This window comes from Martes martes (genome assembly GCF_963455335.1).
Source record: "Martes martes genome assembly, chromosome: 18".
In the NCBI taxonomy this organism is placed as follows: Eukaryota; Metazoa; Chordata; class Mammalia; order Carnivora; family Mustelidae; genus Martes; species Martes martes.
In genome coordinates this window covers 15,145,757-15,167,189 of record NC_137906.1, presented here as the reverse complement: position 1 = coordinate 15,167,189, position 21,433 = coordinate 15,145,757, and the positions used below count along the sequence as shown (strand labels likewise).

The window sequence follows — 21,433 nt, the reverse complement described above, 5'->3', positions numbered from 1 at the left end:
CACCACCACCCGCAGGTGATGACTGTAAGAGGAAGGAACTCCTTGAGACGTACACAGCTGTCCGCTCGCAGTCCTCCAGTCCAAAAAGGGTAGCAGGGGCCATTTGGCACATCTTTTCTTATGCAGGTTGTCATTTGCACCTTTTTATTTTGTTTTTATCATATTCTTCACAAATGCTGTAGTTCCTTCTTTGTATTGGCCCGTCAGGTGCTTGTAATACTGACTTGAGCTTAAAATACAGAGGATGTCTTTCTTGAAAAGCTTTTTTGTAAATGTATTTAGTAAAAGTTACATGTATGGCAAGTAGCTTGCTTTGAGATGAATCAGAGGCCAAGAAAGGCTGGTCGCCCTCCCACGGGGCAGTTGGTCTGACAAGAAGCTGCTTGTCCATGCCTGGTTGCCGGGACACACGGCATCGCTCTGGTGACTGCTGTGTCCTGAGCCTTTGCCACATGGAGGCGTACACGTGAAGTTAGAGGTTTTCCAATTTATACCTGTAAGCTTCTTGCCAAAGGGCACCTTTTTTTTTTTTAAGATTTTATTTATTTATTTGACAGAGATCGAAAGTAGGCAGACAGGCAGGCAGAGAGAGAGGAGGAAGCAGTCTCCCTGCTGAGCAGAGAGCCTGATGTAGGGCTCGATCCCAGGACCCTGGGATCATGACCTGAGCCGAAGGCAGAGGCTTTAACCCACTGAGCCACCCAGGCGACCAAAGGGCACCTTTTTTAGACAGTTTTTTTTAAGTTGAGCTTCAAAAATAATGGTCTCTTAACTGCTAATAAAACAAAACGATAGATTAAAAGAATCCCTTTGAACCGTGTTTCTTTTCACATCAAGTATAGTGTCAAGAGTCAACACACACATGCTTAGAAGAGTGTATGACTTCCAGCAGTTACTCTTTTTTTTTTTTTTAAGATTATTTATTTATTTATTTGACAGAAAGATGACAAGTAGGCAGAGAGGCAGGCAGAGAGAGAGAGGAGGAAGCAGGCTCCCTGCTAAGCAGAGAGCCCGATGTGGGGCTCGATCCCAGGACCCTGGGATCATGACCTGAGCTGAAGGCAGAGGCTTTAACCCACTGAGCCACCCAGGCTCCCCCCAGCAGTTACTCTTAAAAAACTGAACCAAAATGGGTTTCATAAGCAGTTTTCTGCCTTCTATAATGTGTGACATGTGACAAAGTTTACTGTCTTATTAGGCCATCCAGTGGTGCACCATTTGTAATCCCCAGATACTTGTTTCCTGATAAAGGTAGTCTTTAGAATGGTCTGGGAGCAGTGAGCCCTCCTGCTGTCAGCTGGAACTAATTGCTGGTGTCTGCAGGGTTTTCTCTGCAAGTTGTGTCAGCACCAACTGTGAATATGTGGGTGGGGGAGGGGGGTGCCAGGCTAGCTCCCAGGGTGTCTGTGTTTCTGTGGGAAGAGGTGACTAGCCATTCCGTATGTAGCACCCCTTCCTAAGTGAACTTCAGTCTTGCTTCGACTTGCTTGTTTTTTTTACCCTGAGAAGAGACTGTGAACTGATTTGAGAGAATTTTGGTAAAATGCATACGAGAGCGGGTTTTCTGGTATGTGTTGAGTGTGCCCCTCTTGCACACGTTATCTGTCACAGGTCACCTGCTGGTGCAGATGCTGCGAAGGATCGGCGGCTGGGGATGGTCTGTGTCGAAGACACTGTTGTCGGTCCTCTGGTTGGCTGTGATGGCTCCAGGTGGTTATTTTGGCTTTCTCTGTCAGCACTCTCGGCAAGTCTTTGGCCGTTAGGCACCTACAGTTAATGATTGATGTAGCCAAATGGAAGGTTCATTTGAGGATCCCATGCTTTTGCTCCTTGATCTAACACATGTCATTGCCTTAGACGTGCTAACATACGTGCTCTGGGTGCATGAGCGCTCGTCGTTTCCCTGCTGTGTTGGGTCCTGTGGACATCCAGCTGCTCCGCTGAACTGGCATGGAGAATGCATGGGTTTGGGATTTCCTCATTCGTAGCTCGTTCTGTGTGCTCCTCAGCGTTCCCGTGTTTGAGTGTGTGGACATACCCCCTCAGGACGCGCCATCCCTAACTTCGTCTTCACATACTTACACCGTATTTGTTAGCGGATGTCCTTGTGCTTCTTGCTTGACCTGCACGAAAACGGTCCATTTAGGAGTTTGATTTTCCAAAGAGCATGTCTTTAGAATGTTCGGTGTTTTCTCTTTCAGGGAAGGCAGCCTCTGGAATATTCTGGTGGCTAGGGATTGGATGGTACCAGTTTGTTACTTTGATTTCCTGGCTGAATGTGTTTCTTCTTACAAGGTAAGGAAACCAATATCGTATCAATTTGGTGTTTTTAAGAGCTGACTTTGTGCTCATTGCAGGATATAATTTGATTTGTTTTTTTAAATAATGATTTGGTTTATGTTTACATTGTTTTTATAGTTTGGTATATTAATGTCTTGTCTTTTTTATATCACTTTATATTTTACAAAGTGTTTTCATGTTTTTATGTAACTTTTTAAACTATTCCTGTAAGAAAGGAAAGGCAGCTGTTATTCTTAAAATCCCAGTGGATAGGAGTTAAGGGCTTTGTCATGGATTATGCAGATTGGGAGAGGGTCTGGCTTCCACAACCCCAGCCCCAGGTGAGTGACTGTAGTGGGCCAGTAGCCAAGGTCCTTTAATGCCCAGCACGATGCTGTACGAGTCACTAGTGAGTGAGTGTGTTGGTTGTCACTGTGGGCCAGGACAGCGTTTCGTAGACAGGTCCCTGCAGGTGTATACAGACCTTGTAGATAACACCAGAATTGCATTTCTGGGGCACCTGGCCGGCTCAGTCAGAGGAGCATGAGGCTCTTGATCTCGGGGTCCTGAGTTCGAGTCCCATGTTGGGTATGGAGCCTACTTTAAAAAAAAAAAACAAAAAACAATTGTAATTGCATTTCTAATACTGCAGACTTTCATTTTAAGATAAGGGTGAGGTTATTTTGTGTAAAATTACCCAGAGAGGTAAAATAGAATGGTGACTCTGTTATATCCAAGTTAAGTTTTTCTTTTTATTCCTAGGTGCCTTCGAAATATCTGCAAGTTTTTAATCTTGCTCATTCCATTATTACTTTTACTAGGTAAGTAAACTTTGACTTAGCTCCGTGATGCGTATCTGCACACAAAGATGTCAGTGAGGGGAGAACTTAACATTTCAGTGCATGCGTCACAGAGCCTTGTCCGTACACACGCATATGGTTGGCCCCTGTCCCCTTCAGGTGCAGGTCTGTCCCTGTATGGCCAGGGGGACCTCCTCTCAGGCCTGCCTGTGCTCAACTGGACGCGCACATATGGAGCCTGGTGGGTGGGCAGCCCTGAAAGCACGTTTACGCCAGACGCGTCTCACCTGCACCGGCCGCTGGAGGTAACCACACAGAAGCCCTCTTCTGCGGCGTTCCCCCTCTGTGTTCTGCAGAGAGCAGGTGCCCTGGTTCAGAAAGTATTGTTAAATGTCAAATCAGCAAGCTTTATAGCTCCTTAAGTGTTCTGAGGTAGTTCAAGTAATGCATAGGTAAATAATCTCATTTAGTTAATGTTAATTTAAAAAACAGTAGTATGCATTACTTTGGAAAATATAGAAAGTAAGAAGGAAAGTCAAGCCCCTGTAGTCTGCCCCGTAAGGACAATCCCTGAGGATGGGCACTGTCCTGTCCAGTCCTTTAGCTTGTCCACACGTGTCGTAGGGACGTTCCACTGTGATACTGTGCTCTGTGTCTGTGCCTGAAAGTGCCCTGAGGTTATTTGATGCCAGGCCTGATGTCTCCTTTGTGCTGCTGGACTTGCTCTCACTGTTGCAGGAGGGAGACAAGGCTTACCGCTGGCATCGGATGAGTGAAGTGGAAAGGGAGATGACCTCGCTGTCTGGACAGTGTCGCAACCACGATGAGAAGCTTAGAGAACTAGCCGCTGTGCTTCAGCATCTGCAGGCACGGGTGGACCAGATGGACGGCGACAACGAGGGGACACTGTCCTTGGTTCAGCATGTGGTAGGGCAGCACTTGAAGGAAATGGGTGCCAACAGACTGTCGGGCTCTCAGGTAATGCTGAGGGGTTCTCAAGTGTTTGCTTTCTGTTTGGGGATGAACAGGAGAGGCACTGCTGTGACAAGTGGTCGTGCTTTTTGGCTCTTGGGAGCAGTGTGCCAAGGGCCAGGGCCTTTCCTGATGCTTTCCCGGGATCGGGAGCTGCAGCCGGTGGAACACTGGCAGAGTAGGCGTCCCGCTGGGGGCCGGGTTGCTGGGAGCAGCGGGTGTCAGGGATAGAGTCATGGTGGGAGGCTTGCTCTTGGGAGCCACGGGTCCTGGTGCTGTCTGTGAGTTGTTCCTGACCCGCATTTTACTTTGATAAAGGATTGAACCTACTAATTGAGTGAAGTTTCCTTGTCAGCTTGATTTGATATGCATTTTGCACAAATGTTCAAATCTGTGATCAGTCTCACAGTAATGAAGTTCAGAGGAGTTGCTGTTCCATGTGGAACCCTGAACAAAAATGTCTTGTTTATTCAGTATCCTTGAAGAAAGAATTGTCAGTTTTCCCCAAAACTGATGTTTATGTTCCTAAGTTTCAAGATGAGTATTTATTCAATATTTAGGTACTTTGGAAGGAAATCTTTAAAATACGTGTTGCCTGTTGCCCGAACAGCCTGCTTCTCCCTCAGTGTCTTGTCTCAGAGCCCCTCCCCCTCAGTTGTCCTCCGCACAGTAGAGAAGGAACTGCCCATCCCCCTCCCCCGCCTGGTGCAGTCTGTCTGCGGCCCGGGGACTCCCAGGCCTCCCCAAGTTCCTGCACAAAGCTGGGTCCTGCCGTGCTCTTGAGCAGGCCTGTCTCTTGTCCCTGGAACCTCCAGCTAGAGCATAGAGTCATGGCCTCAGGCCGACCATCCCCAGGCCGGGTGCCCCCTGACAACCACCTTCCCTCCCACCTTTCAAGTTACTGTCTTCTCACCTGTGATGGTGAACGAATGGCCCTTGTCTTGACTCTGGTCTGGCCCGAGGCACGTCAGTAGTTGTCACTGTAATGTGCTAATAGCACGGGACCCGAGGGGGATCAGGGCACGCTGGCACCTCCGCATGGCCCCAGGTGGCCATACGTGGAGTTCCCGCATCTGCTCAAGGCGCACTTGGCATCCTGCATTGATTCCTCGGTCTTTGCTGCTTTTCAGTTTCTTGACCCTCAAACTGAGATGATTTCCGTCAAATCCAAGTTGACACAGTTGTGATCGGCCTGTTCTTACTGGCTGTTTGACAGCTTTGTTACATGGAAAGGGTGAACGGAACTTAGCTGGTTTTTTGCAGACAAGTTGGACCAGTAGGAAGGGTTGAAGCTTATCCATCTCAAGGGAGATGCTGTTTGGGAAAAAAAATAGCTGGACTGTTGTAGTTGGCCCATCATGAAATCTGTCCCTGTGGGCGGGACGTTTCCTAGGTGAGCGTAGAGTCATGGCAGGAAACCCGTTGATCTTAAAGAGCGTTTCTCGGGTGAGGCATTCTGAAATAATTGTCCCCACCACAGGGATGATATGGCTGTGAAATCCTAATTCTCTTGGCAACCTTCGGTTGTGGTGATTTCTTTCTCTTGTAGAGGAAAGAGATGACGGTTCAGAAAAACAACCAAGCATCAGTTGTGTTGTGTTCTGTGAACTCTGAAATCTTACGCAGTCTGGGCTCGCTTTAGAACTGGGTTCTGAATTAGATTAGTTGAGTACAGCTTAAGCGTCTTCTCACCCCATTCTCCAGTATGTACCTGTGCGCAGGTGTACCTATGACACTAATCCTGTCGCAGGGGAGTCCCTCGATCCCAGGCTGGCTTCTGAAGCGGCCCGCGCTCAGCTCACACTTGTGCTCGGTCCCCTGGTCCTCTCCCACCCCCTCCCGGCGTGTGTTTGTGCCATGCATCTGCACCATGCCGTCCAGCACGCCACCAGCTGCCTGGGCAGTGGGAGCCTAGGTTCCCAGCTGCACTGGTGGACAGCCGAGAGAGTGGGCCCTCTCATTGTGGCGCAGAGTTAGGTGGCGGGCAGCAACGGTGAGGAAGCTCACGGCGGCATTCGTGGCCGCCCTTTCTGTGTGTCAGCCACCTGGGTTCGTTTGTCTAGCTAACCTTCATCCCTGTGCTCTGGTTTATCTCGTTTTTAATTTGTTTTTATGTAAGCCTCTATAAATTCATTGTGGTTATAATTTGGAAGAGATGGGGTCTGATTAATAAGCATGACCTCCAGTAATGAAAGATTCAAATTACTTTCTGTTTCTGTATCTTCTGGCCTGGGTCTCAGTCTCTTCAGGGCACACGGTGCCCGTCCCTGCCTTCTGAGCGGATGGTTGGCAGTGACTTCTCCAGGGACGGTATCTGACCATCCGCATGTACCTCTCCCTTCTAAGAATTGCTGAACAAGTTGGTTGGGCATAGGTTAAGCAAACCATAGTTTTTTAGCAATTCCCTTGCTTCTCTGATACGCTTGTTGCTCTCGTCTCACAAGCTGGAGGAGTAGCTTGTGTGTTCAGTGCTAGGAAAGGCCCTTTAGGCACGTAGGAAACGGTGCTTCGGGGTGGTGCTCTGGTCGGGTCCTTACTAGAGCCGCGTCATGTGTCGCACACTGTGTGTGAGCTTGGAGAGCGGGTCGGTGTGTCTGCCCTCCCTCACGTGGGGGGCTGTCCACATGGCATGTGCACGCTCAGGTGAGGGGTGGATGTGCGGACACTGAGGGGCCCCCCTGAGGACGCCAGGCCAGGCTGTGACCGGGTAGTCTCGTGTTTGGGGTTCTGTGTGGAAGCAGCGTAACTCCCACTTGTGTTCCTTTCCAAGACTGACGCTGTGACTGTCCGCCAAGAGCAGGAGTTGCGCCTCTCCAACCTAGAAGACCTTCTTGGAAAGCTGACGGAGAAGTCTGAGGTATGCGCCTTGACCTTCCCTCTACGAGAGGGCACCTGCGTCCGTCTGTGTGCTCGCACTCCTCAGTCTTCGAAGAGAAAGCTTTCTCAGTGTTGCCTTCGCCCCGGGAGATCATTTTACGACTTGCACAAGGGTGTCTTTTTCATGGACTCCCAAGAGAAAGGCATTTTTTCCAGGGGGCCCGAGCCCCTTTTTCTCCTTGAGGTCACACAGCCTCCTCCACAGTGACTTTGTAGAGCAAGAACCTTAGACAGTGTTAATTTTCTGTTGGAAAAGCTGTTATTATCAGATATTGGCAGGGGGTTGGGGGTGGCTGGGATGTTTGCACTGATCTGAGCCATAGGGACAGTGGTGCGCTCTGGCACGTTGGATTCAGGGCTGACATGGAGCAGCGTGAGGGTATTGGGGCAGCTGTCCTGTTCCTGCACGTGGAACCAGGCAAGTCCCAGTCACCTGCTGACAGCAGAATCTGTGGTATCAATGGGGAGGGGACGGCTGGAGAAGGAAACCAGAGGCCAGGAGCGTAGTCCTTGCTTTGTTTTGTGCTGGAGGATTCTGACCTCGTTCAGCTGGGGTTTGAATGGACATGGCTTCCCCACGTGGTGTGGTGGTGTCAGCCCCCATCAGTGAACAGACCCTGTTCCTGAGTCCTATCTCCATGTGTGACTCTGTCACGGTCTGGTCCTTCCCCTTTCAAAAACGACTTCCCAGAGGTGCCGGCAGTATTCTCCGTGGCCTGGGTGCTGGTTGCAGGAGCTGCCGTTTTGAATGTCCGCCAAGGTGTTTCGTGTGATTTCTGCACCTCTCTGAATATTTCTTGTATGTCTTCTTAGGGTTTACTTTGAGGGGTGCCTGGCTGGCTCATTTGGAAGAGCATGTGACTCTTGACCTCGGGGTCGTGGGTTCAAGCCCCATGCTGGGTATAGAGATTACTTTAAAAAAAAAAATCTTAAAAAAAAAAATCTTAAAAAAAAAAAAAAGAATGGTATAATCCTTAAGGAAACAACCAAAAAAACCTATATTTATTTTGAAAAACTAAAAATCCCTTGCCTTCCAACCAGCAGGCAGGTCTGGGCTTTGAACTAAAGGGGGGGGGTGGAAATCACAGGTAAACACGTGTAGTTTCATATAGAAATAATGTTAAGTGTGTGATTTATGAAATGTTGGTATATAGGTCCTGTTTAAACAGTTCTTTCTCATACTTTTTAGGCCATCCAAAAGGAACTAGAGCAGACCAAGCTGAGAACAGCTAGGTAGGCTACTTTCAGATGAATTAATACTGGTCTTGTGTTTGTGTGAACGCAGCAGACGTCCCCGAGGGGCGCTGTGTGCACCGTGCGTTCTGGGCTTTCTGGTGGACATGCTCCCAGCTGTGTCTTTCTGGGTGGCCCTTGGTGCCACCCGAGGACCAAGAGCCTTACTACCAGGGTGCTCTCAGAGCCAGGCCAGGACCCTGGTGTGGGCAGACGTCTGCACCTGGGCTCAGTGTCACGGCAGCTGTTCAGGCATGTGTGTGGCTCTGTGCGCCCCTGACCTATGTTTTTGGCAATCTGAGTGACCCTCCTGTCCCTGATGGTTTCCTGGGGGTGTGGTACATGGGCTGCTTTTGTCCATCCCCCTGAATTCTCTTGGAAGTGTGGCCTTGCCCTTTCCTCGATTCACTCACAGCACCTTTCCCCACACCTGTCATTTTATTGACATGGACTCTCTGCACCCCCGCCATGTGTGTCTAGATGGGACACCTGTCCCCTCCTGTTGCTCTACGGTTTCCTGTAGCTCTGCTCGGACCAGACGTGAGCTTTAACGAAGCACCATCCCATCTCTGGTTCCTGTGTGTGTTAGAGACCCTGTGTCACTGCAGGTCCCATGTACCCTTTCCCGAGGGATAGATTTGAGTGTTAATACATGTTACTCCCTTCCAGACCCTTTACTGCCGTAAAAAGGTGTGTGGGTATGCTAACACACAGATCCTAAAAGGGTTATCCTGAAGTCTGCTCTTTTGAGGAATGAATTATTGGTGTCTCACCAACTACACTGACTTATTAAAAAAATACAATATTGCAATATATTGCATCATAATGTACAATTCCTATATAAAATAGAATTATTAAACTCTGCAGCCATACATTTTTAATTCAGTTATCTGTTCCATTAGCTTGAAAATTTCATATTCAACTTTATGGTGATTATTGATAAATATTGTCTCATTTCTGTGGGTGCATGACCGGACCCAGACGGGGTGTGTGTACATGCATGAACTGACGTGGGCGGGGTGCGTGGACGCGCTGCGTGGACGGGTGGGGGCGGGGGTCTCTATGGGCTCTGACTCGAAGCTGATGGTTGGTGTCCACGTTAAGGTGGGTCAGATAGAGGCGGGTGTAGTCTCGACTGGTCTGGGGTGGCGCTGGTCCCCCCCGCGGGTCTGTAGCCACGTTGACGCATGTGTGACTGCTGACAGCGGACTTCTCTCCTCCTCCCTCCTCCTGTGCACTGGCCAGTGGCGCTGACAAAGAGCAGCGCCTCCTTTCTGTGGTGACACACCTGGAGCTGGAGCTCGGTCGGCTGAAGTCTGAACTGTCCAGTTGGCAGCATCTGAAAAGCAGCTGTGAGGAGGTCCGTAGCATCCACGGAAAGGCAAGTTGGAAAGTGTCTTCTCACAGAAAGGAAAAGAACACTTGAAGTTTGGGTATATTAAGTTGATTTCAACTTTCTCTAGAACCTTTATCTTCTTACATATGAAGTGTTTAAACATCGGAGATAAAGTAGTGAATAGCTCTCCTGGGATTTCCTGTAATACGTGAACGATTCACTGTGCTGCTTCCCACGCTTCTTCACATGCACATGGCCACGTGCCAGCCCGGTGGGGTCACGCTGCCTCTGCCTCGTGGGGTCGCGTGTCGGGCGCGTTGGGCCCACGCTGCCTCGTACAGAGAGAGAGTCTGGACGTTCATACGTGAACAGCTGCGTGCAAACGCAGCCGTGAAGGTTCGCATGGCAGACGTCATCGCGAGGCAGAGGTGGATGGGTTGGGAAAGAGAAATTCCGACACAGACGGTACACTGATTTCCGCTCAGCAGAGAGCTCCCGAAGTCGCCAGGAGAGGGGACAGTGGGGACGTGGAGGAAGCATTCCCCTGACGGCGTTTGCAAGGAGAAGAAGGACAGGGCTCCCGGGCTGACCTGGCGGCGTCGTGAGCGCCCGCAGCATTTTGGGGGTGGGCTGTCTGGGGGTGCCGAGCAGTTACGAAGATGCACACTCTTAACCAGTAGCAGCCATACTCTTGGGGCTCCCCCAGCAGAAGTGGAAGCGCTGGCAGGCGGGGATGGGGAGGGCGTAGTGGGGTGTCCAAGGTGTGCGATGCCCTGAGCTCTGAGGGGCTGGGCTGGGCCTCCCAGTGTTATTTCTCCCCTGCATGTCTCATGCTGAGCAAGAGGGGGGTGTGGAAATGACACGCAAGGGCGTCGTTAGCGTACGTGAAGTAACACCTCAGTCGCTGGTGTGGCTGGTTACTCACTGGTCCGAGTTCAAAGACCAGGGGCTCCCCTGTCTCCACACCAACCTCCGGGGCGCCCAGCGCTGAACGCCTGCTGAGAAGGTGGACGGAGCCGCTCTTGCCTCAGCTCCCCGGGTGCTCTTGTGTTCCCGGTGTCTATAACCCAGCAGTTCTGGAGCGGTTCTCAAACTGTGAAGGAGGAGAGTTGTCGCAGTTACATGATGGGTATTCAAGAAGCCTCGTGAGAGTTTTGAGGTGTTCAGGTGACGGAACAGGAGTGTTGAGGATTTTGTTAGAACAGTAACTTCATGTTCTGCTTGCGTGTGGTTTTCCTAGGTAGATGCCCAGGTCCGAGAAACCATCAGACTCCTGTTCTCGGACGGGGAGCAGGGCGGTTCCCCAGACTGGCTGCTGCAGGCGCTGTCTTCTCGGTTCGTGAGCAAGGACGACCTGCAGGCTCTGTTACGGGATTTGGAGCTGCAGATCCTGAAGAACATTACGCACTACATCTCCGTGACGAAGCAGGTTCCGGATTCTGAAACTGTGGTGTCTGCTGCCAAGGAGGCGGGGGTTTCGGGAATCACAGAGGCGGTGAGTGTGTAGGAGACTGGGGTGCCGTGTGTGTTGTGCCCGAGCTGGGGCAGTGATGCTGCGGGCCCTCAGTACTGCCCTGTGGCTGGGACCCAGCTGCTCGCATCCCGGAGATCCCGTCCACCTGGGCGGCTGTACAGCATCTGCAGTCACAGAAACTGCCCAGGAGCGCGGTGCTGAGCTGTTTTCCCAGACCGTAGTCCTTGCTTTACTCTGGGGAACCCGCAGATTCTCCCTCTCAGGATTGTTGTGGCTGTGTGAGCCCTGGGTGACAGGGCAACCCCATCCCACGTCCACATGAAGGCCCCTGCGGTGGGGGCACAGGACTGAATCCCCCCAACCCTACTGCCCCCAGATACAATGAACTGGAAATGTGTTCTTGAAGGAAACGTCTGGCCTTCATTTTCCCATTAACGCTGAGTCTTGTCTTCCCCACGGTGCCCTTGGCTCCATCCAGCAAGCACGCGTCATTGTCAACAACGCTTTGAAGCTGTATTCCCAGGATAAGACAGGCATGGTGGACTTCGCTCTGGAGTCTGGCGGTGAGTGAGCTCCTGCTTACTGAGTATGACGGTCACCTGGTGGCCAGCTGCTGCCTGCCCCATTCATAAGCAGTCTGGAAGCTGATGCTGAGAAAGAGCATCATTCCAGGGATGCCCCTCGAGCTTGCCACCTAGGGAACTGTCAGCCTCTCCTGTGGACAAGCTGCTGGTGACGTGTGTGGCTCTCACATAGGTTGGCAGAAGCCCGTGTAATTCCTTGCATCAGCAGAATCCCAGGCTGGGGGCATTTGAACACTTTTGGGTTCTTCTGGGTTATATCAGAGTTTCCTGACGCAGAAGCATTGGTTGTTTGTGATCTGGCGTGGGGTCAAGTGTGATTTCTTTTTTTTTTTAATTGAAGTGTAGAGGTGCCATAACAGACGCTAGAGCAGCAGTTCTCAGACTATTTCCCAGAGCGCTTGGTGGCGTGAGCACATGTCCCTCCAGGTGTCCAGTGAGCGGCGGGTTTGTGTCTGCTGCACACGGGGACCAGCCCCATGGGAGCCTTCCCTCCATGGGGGCGACGGGTGGCAGACAGAAGGCTGCCTGTGATACCTCACCATGAGCAGAGCTGTGGGGGGCTGCCTGAGTTCTGCAGAGACATGAAGGAGAACGTGGCGGTCTGTTAAGTTGGGGCAAGTGGTGCAAGGCCCCGGGTTTGGGCCTCCGTCCTCTGGGCCAGGTGTGTGTGAGCCACCAGAATGGCGCTGTAGGGAAGGTCCACACGTCTTCTGTCACCTGCGCCTTTGGTGACGTTTGGGATGGTGTCCCAGGATCAAGCATGGGAGCATTTCTTTGAGGAAACGGGTGAATGTCCGTACTGCATGAGGGGTGAAGGCTCCAAGGGACATCACGTATGTTTAGGGGAGGTTTTGGTATCTACCATCTGTGTCACCGAAAATTGTGGTTTTCTGAGTTTTTAAAATTTAGGACTTGCAGATCAACGGCTAGTGAACCAGCATTTTCTCAGAGAAAGGAGGTTCTTGATGCACGGTAGCTGATGAAAGGGTCAGAGAGCCCTGTGCGGCAGCTGTGACTTGGTTTACTCTCCCCCGCCAGTGTGGCAATCCGTGTGATGCCCCTGGTCAGGAACTGGTCCCTGTGGGCCCTGCGCTGGCCTGGAGCTCCGCTGCGTGCGACCCCCTTGCCCTCCCAGCGTCCCCAAGTCAGGAAGGCTCTGAACTGTTGTCAGTGTATATTTTGTGGAGAATGACTTTTTTAGAATATTAAATGATTTTAATTACACATTTTTGAAATGCAGTGATTTATGAAGAAACCATTTCAATTCAGAGACATCAAATGCTGTTTTAACCATTTAGCTGGGTCATTGTTTTCTTGGGAGCATAGCTAATCCTGACAGATTTGTACATCCTGTAGAATTGCGGTAATTTCGATGATGCTGAACCGAAGGTTCTGTCATTACTCAGGGCATTCGTTGACTCTGTAAGTTAAAGGACTATTTTTTATGGGGTCCATATTTAAGGACGCCAAATTTTTTTTTAATTTAAATGAGGCTAGAACATTTAAAAAGGTAATCAAGAGGTTCAGAAGTTCAGGTCTGTTGATCAACAAGGTCCAAGCCATCTTGATTTGTTTAAATTCCTGGTTCTGCTGGCTCACGATCAGAGGAGGAGTCGGATTGCAGCCCCACAGGTGCCTTTGTGGGGGGGCTTTGATGGGCCCCCCACCTTGACAGTCCCCCCGCTTGGAATACAAACTTCTCAGCAGCTTTTATTTTATACTATTTTTTCTCAAGTATTTGTTGTTGCTTCCCACACCGTCTTGTCATGGCACCAGCACCCTGTCTGCCTGATTTCCTGGTGAGGGGCCAATTGGATATATTTTTTGTTTCGTTTTGTTTTTCTTTTTAATGGAGATAGAATTTACATAAGCTAATCTTCACCCTGTTTAAGCATTGGGATTCAGTGGTTTTCAGTGTAGTCGTTCTGGAATACTTAGGTCACCCCAGATAGAGCCCTGGACCTGTCAGGTTAGCAGACGTGGCCCCTGACCCCGGCCCCCCGAGCAGCCGCTGAGGTCTGCCCGTTGTCATACTGGGGACGGTTGGCCCTCTGATGACACATGCCTGTCGGGGAACCGCAGTGCCTATTGGAGCCGCTGCCCTTTTTTTTTTCTTTTTAAAGATTTTATTCATTTATTTGACAGAGATCACAAGTAGGCAGAGAGGGAGGCAGAGAGAGAGAGGGAGAGGGAAGCAGGCTCCCTGCTGAGCAGAGAGCCTGATGTGGGACTCGATCCCAGGACCCTGAGATCATGACCCAAGCCAAAGGCAGCGGCCCAATCCACTGAGCCACCCAGGCACTCCTGCTCTTTCTCTAGTAAGAGGCATGGAAGCGCATTCCGAGTCACCGAGTCACCGCTCCTAGAGTGGCAGACAGGCTGCTGCTTTGGGGGTGGCACCTGTGTCCCCCAAACTTGGGAGATGTCCGTGTGAGGCTGGGCTGACCATGAAGTCAACTGCTGTTTGTCAAAGTGGAAGCCATTGCAGCGAATCCCTGCCGGGTGGTCCCTACAGGGGGTAGACCCCTGCCCCGGGGTCAGGGGCCGGGGTCGGGGGTGGGCGCAGACACTGAGGCTGCTCTGAACCTTGTTTTAAGGTGGGAGCATCCTGAGCACGCGCTGCTCTGAGACATACGAGACCAAGACTGCGCTCATCAGCCTCTTTGGGATCCCGCTCTGGTATTTCTCACAGTCCCCGCGTGTCGTGATCCAGGTGAGTCCCGATCTGGCTGCCCCTCCCCCGTGTCGCGGGTGGTAGCCAGGAGCCGCTCTGTGGCCGCCTGTGAGTGCGGCATGGCGTGTGTCCCTGTGGGGGGCTGCTGGCCCAAGGGCTTAGCTCTGGGGGTCCGCACACCCATGGGGGCCCTCCGGTGCCCTGGCTTTGGCTATGCCTAGCACCCTTGTCCCTCCGGTGCATACCTGCAGCGCGGCCTGGCCCCGCTGATGGCTGCAGGGGTCCCTGCTGAGATGGGTTGTGCTTCCCTGCTTGTTGAAGGGGCAGAGCTGGTGGAGACCCCTCCCCTGCACCACTGTGCGTGGCACCTGGCTCACACCGGCCGGCGGGGCTGCCCACGCTCCCTCGGGGCCTCCGGGGCCACCCGTGGGCTGCACGGCTGCTTGCACGAGGCTCGTGTCACACAGTCAGTTACAGAGGCTGGGGAGGAAGGACTTATATCGTCACATGTGTACGTTTGTTTCCTAAAGTGCTGCCTTGTATGACTGTTCTGAAGAAGATTCAAACAATTCCTCTTGTGTGAAATATCCCCAAGGTAGTTGTCCTTTTCTTTGAAAACAAGAGTTTACTAATTCATCTGACCGTGAAGTATCAGTTAACTTAAAATTTTGATGCCCTGGTGCTGTCTTCCTCCTCTGGTTCTTGGGAACCCGGCTGTGATGGGTGTGCATGGGCGGCCTCCCTGCGGGCGTGAGCACCGGCCAGGCAGCGCCATCGCTCCCCCGGCTCCAGTTTGCGGCCACTCACAGGACCCCCCCGGGCAGGCATCGCCTTGGCAGCCTCAGACAGTGCAGAGGGCTTGATGTTCCTGGCGTCCCCGTGATGCCACACGGACCCCGGGGCATTGTGTCTGTGAGCCGACTGCATCCAGCAGTCTCCAGGAGCTGGCATTCAGATGTTAGCTGTGTGAGCGAGGGATTGCATTGTCAGGAGAACTCCCAAAGGAACCGAACGGGGAGGGTTGAAGAGGAGAAACCATTATCTGGAATGAGATTGGAGGAATAGGTGATTGGCTTCTTAGAAGTAAAGAGAATTTTTGTAGGATCTGGGAACAGCAGACACAGCATCGCCTCCTACTTCCGTGACCGAGCGCCGGTGGGGGCGTCCGAAACTGCTCCCCAGCCCTCCTGGGGGTCAGGCCCAATCCCTTTTGTAGAGGGCACAGCCGGGGCTCACTGAATGGTGCCATTCCCTGGAAACCCATGCGAAGCCCAGTCTCCACGGTGCTGGGGAAACTGTTCCCAGGGAGGGGACTCCTGGAGGCATTTTGCTGTCAACAACGCCCAGAGGGGTGCCCAGGGGACCTGCAGTGTCCCTGCAGCGCCGTCTGGGAACAGAGCGTAACCCTGGAGGGCCCAGATCATTTTCACAGGGCAGGCAGAAAGGCTGCATGGTGAGAACAAAGGATCCACCAAGAATGACTCCCAAGTGTAAGCATCTGGCAGAGGGATCACCACGCCCCTGCCCCTTCCCTGCCTGTTCTGCATTGGGAGCGCACACGTGCACGTGGCATGCTCTGGTCAGCACGACACACTCAGCTAGCCTGGCAGCAGACATGGTGGCTCCTCTCTGGCTGTTAAAAGTCCTCTCCCAACAAAATATCCCCACGCCTGTCATTTTGTTTTTTTTTAAAGGTTTTGTTCATTTATTTGAGAGAGAGAACATGATGGGGGAAGGTCAGAGGGAGAAGCAGGCTCCTCACGGAGCAGGGAGCCCCATGCGGGATTCAATCCCAGGACCCTGGGATCGTGACCTGAGCTGAAGGCAGATGCTTAACCGACTGAGCCCCACAGGCGCCCAAGCCTGTGATTTTTTGTTTTTGCCAATGTATCTTGGGGATAGCGGGGACTGCTGGGTCAGAGGGTCAGTGGGCGAGGAGCTCTGCTGGCTATTGCCAAACGATGCTCCTTAAGGGGGTATGTTGTGCGTACTGACCAGCCGTTAGCGTGCGGGGTTCCACGGGTCCCGGCGTTACTGTTGATCTTTTTGGTGAGAAAGGATGACACCTGTGGCTTAAGTGTGTATTTCTCTTGTTACTCTGTAGGTCCTATGTTTGAGGACCATGTAAATTTACTTTTTTAAAAACATGCTTGCCTCGCCCAGTTTTGTTGAAGGTGCCGGCTGTCATAAATGTTGGGAGGCTCACTCCCGTACTGGAGACGGTCCCCCTCTGGGGCTCAAGCTGCACGTGCCTTTCCCCAGTTTGTCGTTTCATTTTGCTTATCGTGTTTTTTTTACTTTGCAAAGTCTTTCGTGTTATTACTGTTTTTGTGTTTCTGTATTTCAAGTTTTAAAATGTCAGGTGTGTTCTAAAGAGCTCGTATGCCTGCATTTGACCCTTCAACAAGGGGTTTGAGCTGAGCAGCCTCCCTTTGGGCAGGTGTGTGTTTATAAACGATATGCTGTCAACAGTAGGTTTCCTCTTCCTTACGATTTCCTCCAGCTTATTTCATTGTAAGAATACAGCAGATCGCATGTGTCTATGCCATGTGTCGATCGACCTCCTGTGATAGGTGAGGCTTCTGGTCACCTGTGGGCTGTTACTGGTTAAGTGTGTAGGGAGTCAGAAGTTCCAGATGGAGTTCTCACAGGGCAGGGAGGGTCAGTGCTCCAGCCCCCACACGGATCGAGGGTCAGGTGGACTAAGTCGTCATCTTCTGCCTCTTCCCTAGCCTGACATCCATCCAGGTAACTGCTGGGCGTTCAGAGGCTCGCAGGGCTACCTCGTGGTCCGGCTGTCCATGAAGATCCGCCCCACCACCTTCACCCTGGAGCACATACCGAAGACGCTGTCGCCCACAGGCAACATCACCAGTGCCCCCAAGGACTTCGCCGTCTATGTGAGTGAGCTGGCTCCCGTTCTCCTCCTCCCGCTCTGGGACCTGCCTGGAGATGAGCCCAGTGGCAGAGGCTGGCTCCTGTCCCCCCACCAAGCCCTTCAGTGCTCCCAGCAGATCTGACACGGAGGGCGCCATCTCAGTCCTTCCCTGGGGAGGCAGCTTATAGGGAGTGTGTTTGCTGCTCCCCAGCCTGTGGACCTGCCAAGTTCTATTTCCAGAGAACGTACGGCCGTTGGGCTGTAAACTGTTTCACGCTCAGTTGACAGGACATTTCCCACACACAAGTTGGAAAAAGAGCCCCCAGAAAAGCCATTGTTCATGCTGTGGCATTTTCTGCTCTCTCCTTTCTCTCTAAAAAATACAGTGGAGAAAACACGGTTCATAAAATTCTGTTTCTTGGTGTAAAAAACAAACTCCATAGATATTTTTTGATGGCAATTAACTTTTTTTTTTTTTTTAAGATTTTATTTGAGAGAGAACGCACAGAGCAGGGGGAGCAGCAGGCAGAGGGAAAGGGAGAAACAGACTCCCTGCTGTGCAGGGTGCCTGACGTGGGGCTCAGTCCCAAGGACCCCGAGATCATGACCTGAGCCACAGGCAGACCCTTAACCGACTGAGCCACCCAGGTGTCCTGATGGCATTAACTCTTTGCACATGTCTTTAAAGAGCACAAAGTACCATTTTGTAGCTAAACCCAGATGTATCTCTCCAGTTTGCCGTGTGACTTCAGCTCTCCCTCACTCCCTCAGACCAGGCGCTCACAGCCCTGCACACCTCACTGCAGAGGGGGCAGAGGGGGCAGGCAGGGCATGAGCGTCTCCAGGGCCACTGACCCCTTGCTGCGGGCGGGTGACCAGCACTGACCTCCCTGTGCCCTCTTACTCTAATCTCTGCTAACTTGACAGGTGAAAACCGCATATTTCATCGATGTTGCTGTGCATTTCACACGTGCTTTCCTTTGTTTTTTGTAGGTCCATTTCATTTTTGCTCATTTATCTTTTGGGATCTTAGCTTCCTCATGCATACCTGAGCTGCTCTGTACAGAAATGCTAGTCAGGGGTCACATACAGACGCACTTCCCGGTGTGGGTCTCGATTCTGCATTTGGCCACATGTGCCCGTGGCCCATTGTTGCCTCCACGCATGCACACCAGGCAGTCCTTCCCCGTGATGACGCACTCTAGCAATCACCTCTGTTTCCTATTGGTGACTTCCTTCTGTGGCAACACACACAGCACAGCCCGCCCTTCCCTGTCTGAAGCATGTAGTTCCCTGGACAAAGCTTCTTGACACGGCTGTCCCTCACAGAACCTACTCATCTTCCCTGACGGAGACTCTACCCCGACTGCACACCAGCCCCCGGCACCCCTGTCTGCTCTCGGTGTGAGGTGGCCCGCTGTCCTTTTTCCAGGCTCCTCAGGTTCCACTTGGGGCGTTGAGGGCACTGTGAGCCACTGGGTGATGGTGGGGTCTGTGCGGTTGGACATTCAGTCCCGTGTCTCTCATTAGCTCGCCAGTTGTGGCATGGTTTTGCCTACGTGTGTGACAGGAGGAGTAACGCCTGCCTCGTGGGGCTGCCGTGATTGTGTGAAGCCCTTAACACAGTGCAGAGCATTTGACAGGCCTCTGGGGAAGACCATAGTGATGCTTGCCTCCTCCCGTCCTAAGGAATAGCAGTGTCCTTTTTCCTTTACTTGATGACTATCTGGTTTCTGTTTCAGGGATTAGAAAATGAATACCAAGAGGAAGGGCAGCTTCTGGGACAGTTCGTGTATGATCAGGAAGGGGAATCACTCCAGATGTTCCACGTTCTGGTAAGAACTTGCACTGCTCCTGGGGGCCTATAGGTTCCTTCTGTCCGGTGGGCAGGAGAGCTGCCAGGGTGCACATGGGCGTCAGCGCCGGAGAAAAGTGGAATCTGAGCTTCCTAGTTCTTCCCAAACAAGCCTTTGTAGTGTATATTTTGCTCTGCACACAGGCGTCCTGTTTTTGACGCTGAAAGTAAATCTGTGGCTTGTGAGGAGTCCATTTTGCCTGAGCTCTGTGTCTGACGATAGATGACGGAGTTGACACTGAATTCCCCACATGGCTGCTTCCTGTCGGATGGCGGAGTTGGGGAAGTGACTGGGCCTGGGCAGTTACTGTGAATCAGGTGTTTCCCCTCCCCTTTCCATTTCAGAAGAGACCTGACGGAGCTTTCCAGATAGTGGAGCTTCGGATTCTCTCCAACTGGGGCCATCCTGAGTACACGTGTCTCTATCGGTTCAGAGTTCATGGAGAGCCGGTCAAGTAGAGACCCTCCTGTGGTTCTTGTACATTTTGTAAATATGGGGACAGCCTCAAACACTGGAGCCCTTCCTGAACCGGGCACCTGGAGCATCGGGAGGACGTCACCCCTCAATAAACGCTGCCGACTGCCAGTGGGGGCTGACGCCCGGCTTGCTCTTTTGTCTGCAGGAAACCCTGCCTGGCGAACGCCTGGCTTCCCTGAGACCCGCTGGCCATGGCCCGTCTCTGTGGGAATCCGGTGGAATGCATAGTTGTTCTGGGGGTTTGTTTTTGAACAGAAAGCTCTTGATACTTGTATGCATCTCGGCGAGTGAAGTTAAAGGTCAAAGTGTTCGTGAAGCTTTGGTATTTAGCCTTTCACTGGCCCTTCTAAAGGACTTTGGGGGCAGACCTGTTTCATCTGTTCCATCCAGCACACATTTCTTTCAGGGAAAAACGTCACCAAATTTCAGAGTTCTGAACTCCTTTCCTTTAGGAGAGGGCTGCTTCTTTATTCAGCACCAGTAGTTAGTTTAAGTTCCCAGGTGGAGGAAGGGAATCATTTTTTCTACTTAGTTTGCTCCTGCTTGAGAAAGACTTTCAGAGTCAGGCCTGGGTGTGTTGTTTCTGTTCAGAATCCGGGATGGGTTGGTTTGTTGTGGGCTTGAAGTGGGTCTGATTTGAGAAGGGTGGTGGTCTGGATCTCAGCCAGTGCTGGAACAGAGGGCTCAGGTCTCAGCAAGGCTCCGCCCTTTGGGCCCACCCTGGAGTTGGACTTCCCAGTGTCCGTAGGAGCCCAGAAATCAGCCTTGGGGATGTCATCAGGTTTTGTTTTAAATCTTGCTGCAAAGTTGAACACTAATGTGCTCCCAGTCTTTCAGAATCTTCAGTTTTTACTCTACTGATGGTTCTCCAAGGACACTGTCCAGTGTGGCAAATTCACCATTACGTTGTAGGTTTATAATTTTTCTTACGGCGGCACTTTCTTCCTGGCTCTCGTCGGGATTTGCCTCTTAATACAACTGTCGGCCATTCTCAATTCCTAGGAGACTTGTTTTGTTTATAATTAATATTTAATATTTAGACTATTTTACTGAGCAGACTTTATAAATGAGATATTTGCAAGGCACTTAAAGTGTTACAGATGTTTTAAAAATTATTTAAGTTTTATTGGGTTAAGACCGTTCTTTCCGTGTTCTCATAAACACTGTATTTTCAGAAACAGAAAGTGATGGTGCTGACTGGGGTTTTATGTGTACTGCACAACTGTCCTCAACTCCATAAAGTAGCATTTTTTTTCACTCTTAGAATTGGGACTCAATAATGCCTATGCAGTTTAGTTGGATAAAATGTATACAGATGTTTCAGATATTACAGGATAAATATATAAGTCAAAATTTCCTATATAAAACTAAATTTGGGAGTTGGGGTGGAAATATTTTGAATATTTATTTTTAAAGATGCAGAATAGGACTTTGTGCACGGTATTTTTGTAAATGCTTTTCAAAATACTTGTCTTTGGTAGTGCTGCTTTTGCTGCCACCAAATTGATAAGATGCTATTGAAATGTTTAAATAAAGAGTTTAAATTTTTAAAAGTGCATGTGATGTTTCCAGTGAAGAATAAACTCTTTCTTTCTTCTGTTTGCCTTGTTCCTGCCCCTGGGCGGGTGGGGGCGGGACCAGTGTATTTGCATATTCCTGGGGCCTCTGCCTTCTGGGGTTCCAGGTCAGCGGCCCTCTAATATGTCATCAGGGCGACTGCTACTGAAGGCAGGTGTGGGACACAAGCTCATTTTCAAGCCTACCCTGGGGGTCGGTGCGTTAACACTGTGTGTGGGTCACTGAGCTAAGACTCACTGGTGAGCAAGGACCAAGTGCCTGTCCTTCAGGCTGCGACAGGGGAGCACTGTGAGTCCGGAAGGGACCCTGGAGACCAGGACAGCCCGGGGCCGGTCCAGCCTTGCTCGTGCCACCCTGACAGTGGATTTTCAGGGGCAACGAGCATTCCCACGTTGTTTCCATACTTCTGTAAAC

General features: G+C 51.3%; 1 protein-coding gene across 7 annotated transcripts in view; it reads left to right on the top strand.

Annotated features, from left to right (window-relative positions):
* SUN1 (Sad1 and UNC84 domain containing 1) overlaps window positions 1-21,040 on the top strand; it is a 51,468-nt gene extending 30,428 nt beyond the window's left edge. For 5 of the 7 annotated variants that reach the window (XM_080830226.1, XM_080830221.1, XM_080830222.1 and 2 more), the window contains 15 exons: window positions 16-126; window positions 1,612-1,710; window positions 2,202-2,295; window positions 3,043-3,101; window positions 3,240-3,385; window positions 3,819-4,058; window positions 6,823-6,909; window positions 8,119-8,162; window positions 9,408-9,543; window positions 10,739-10,993; window positions 11,451-11,535; window positions 14,154-14,269; window positions 16,963-17,130; window positions 18,851-18,943; window positions 19,309-21,040. In XM_080830226.1, coding sequence (XP_080686352.1) covers window positions 16-126; window positions 1,612-1,710; window positions 2,202-2,295; window positions 3,043-3,101; window positions 3,240-3,385; window positions 3,819-4,058; window positions 6,823-6,909; window positions 8,119-8,162; window positions 9,408-9,543; window positions 10,739-10,993; window positions 11,451-11,535; window positions 14,154-14,269; window positions 16,963-17,130; window positions 18,851-18,943; window positions 19,309-19,422 — 1,847 coding nt within the window. In that variant the 3' untranslated portion in view covers window positions 19,423-21,040. The remainder of the gene's footprint in view (window positions 1-15; window positions 127-1,611; window positions 1,711-2,201; window positions 2,296-3,042; window positions 3,102-3,239; window positions 3,386-3,818; window positions 4,059-6,822; window positions 6,910-8,118; window positions 8,163-9,407; window positions 9,544-10,738; window positions 10,994-11,450; window positions 11,536-14,153; window positions 14,270-16,962; window positions 17,131-18,850; window positions 18,944-19,308) is intronic. The other 2 variants (XM_080830227.1, XM_080830224.1) reach the window with 1 other exon arrangement.
* The last annotated feature ends 393 nt before the right edge of the window (window positions 21,041-21,433 follow it).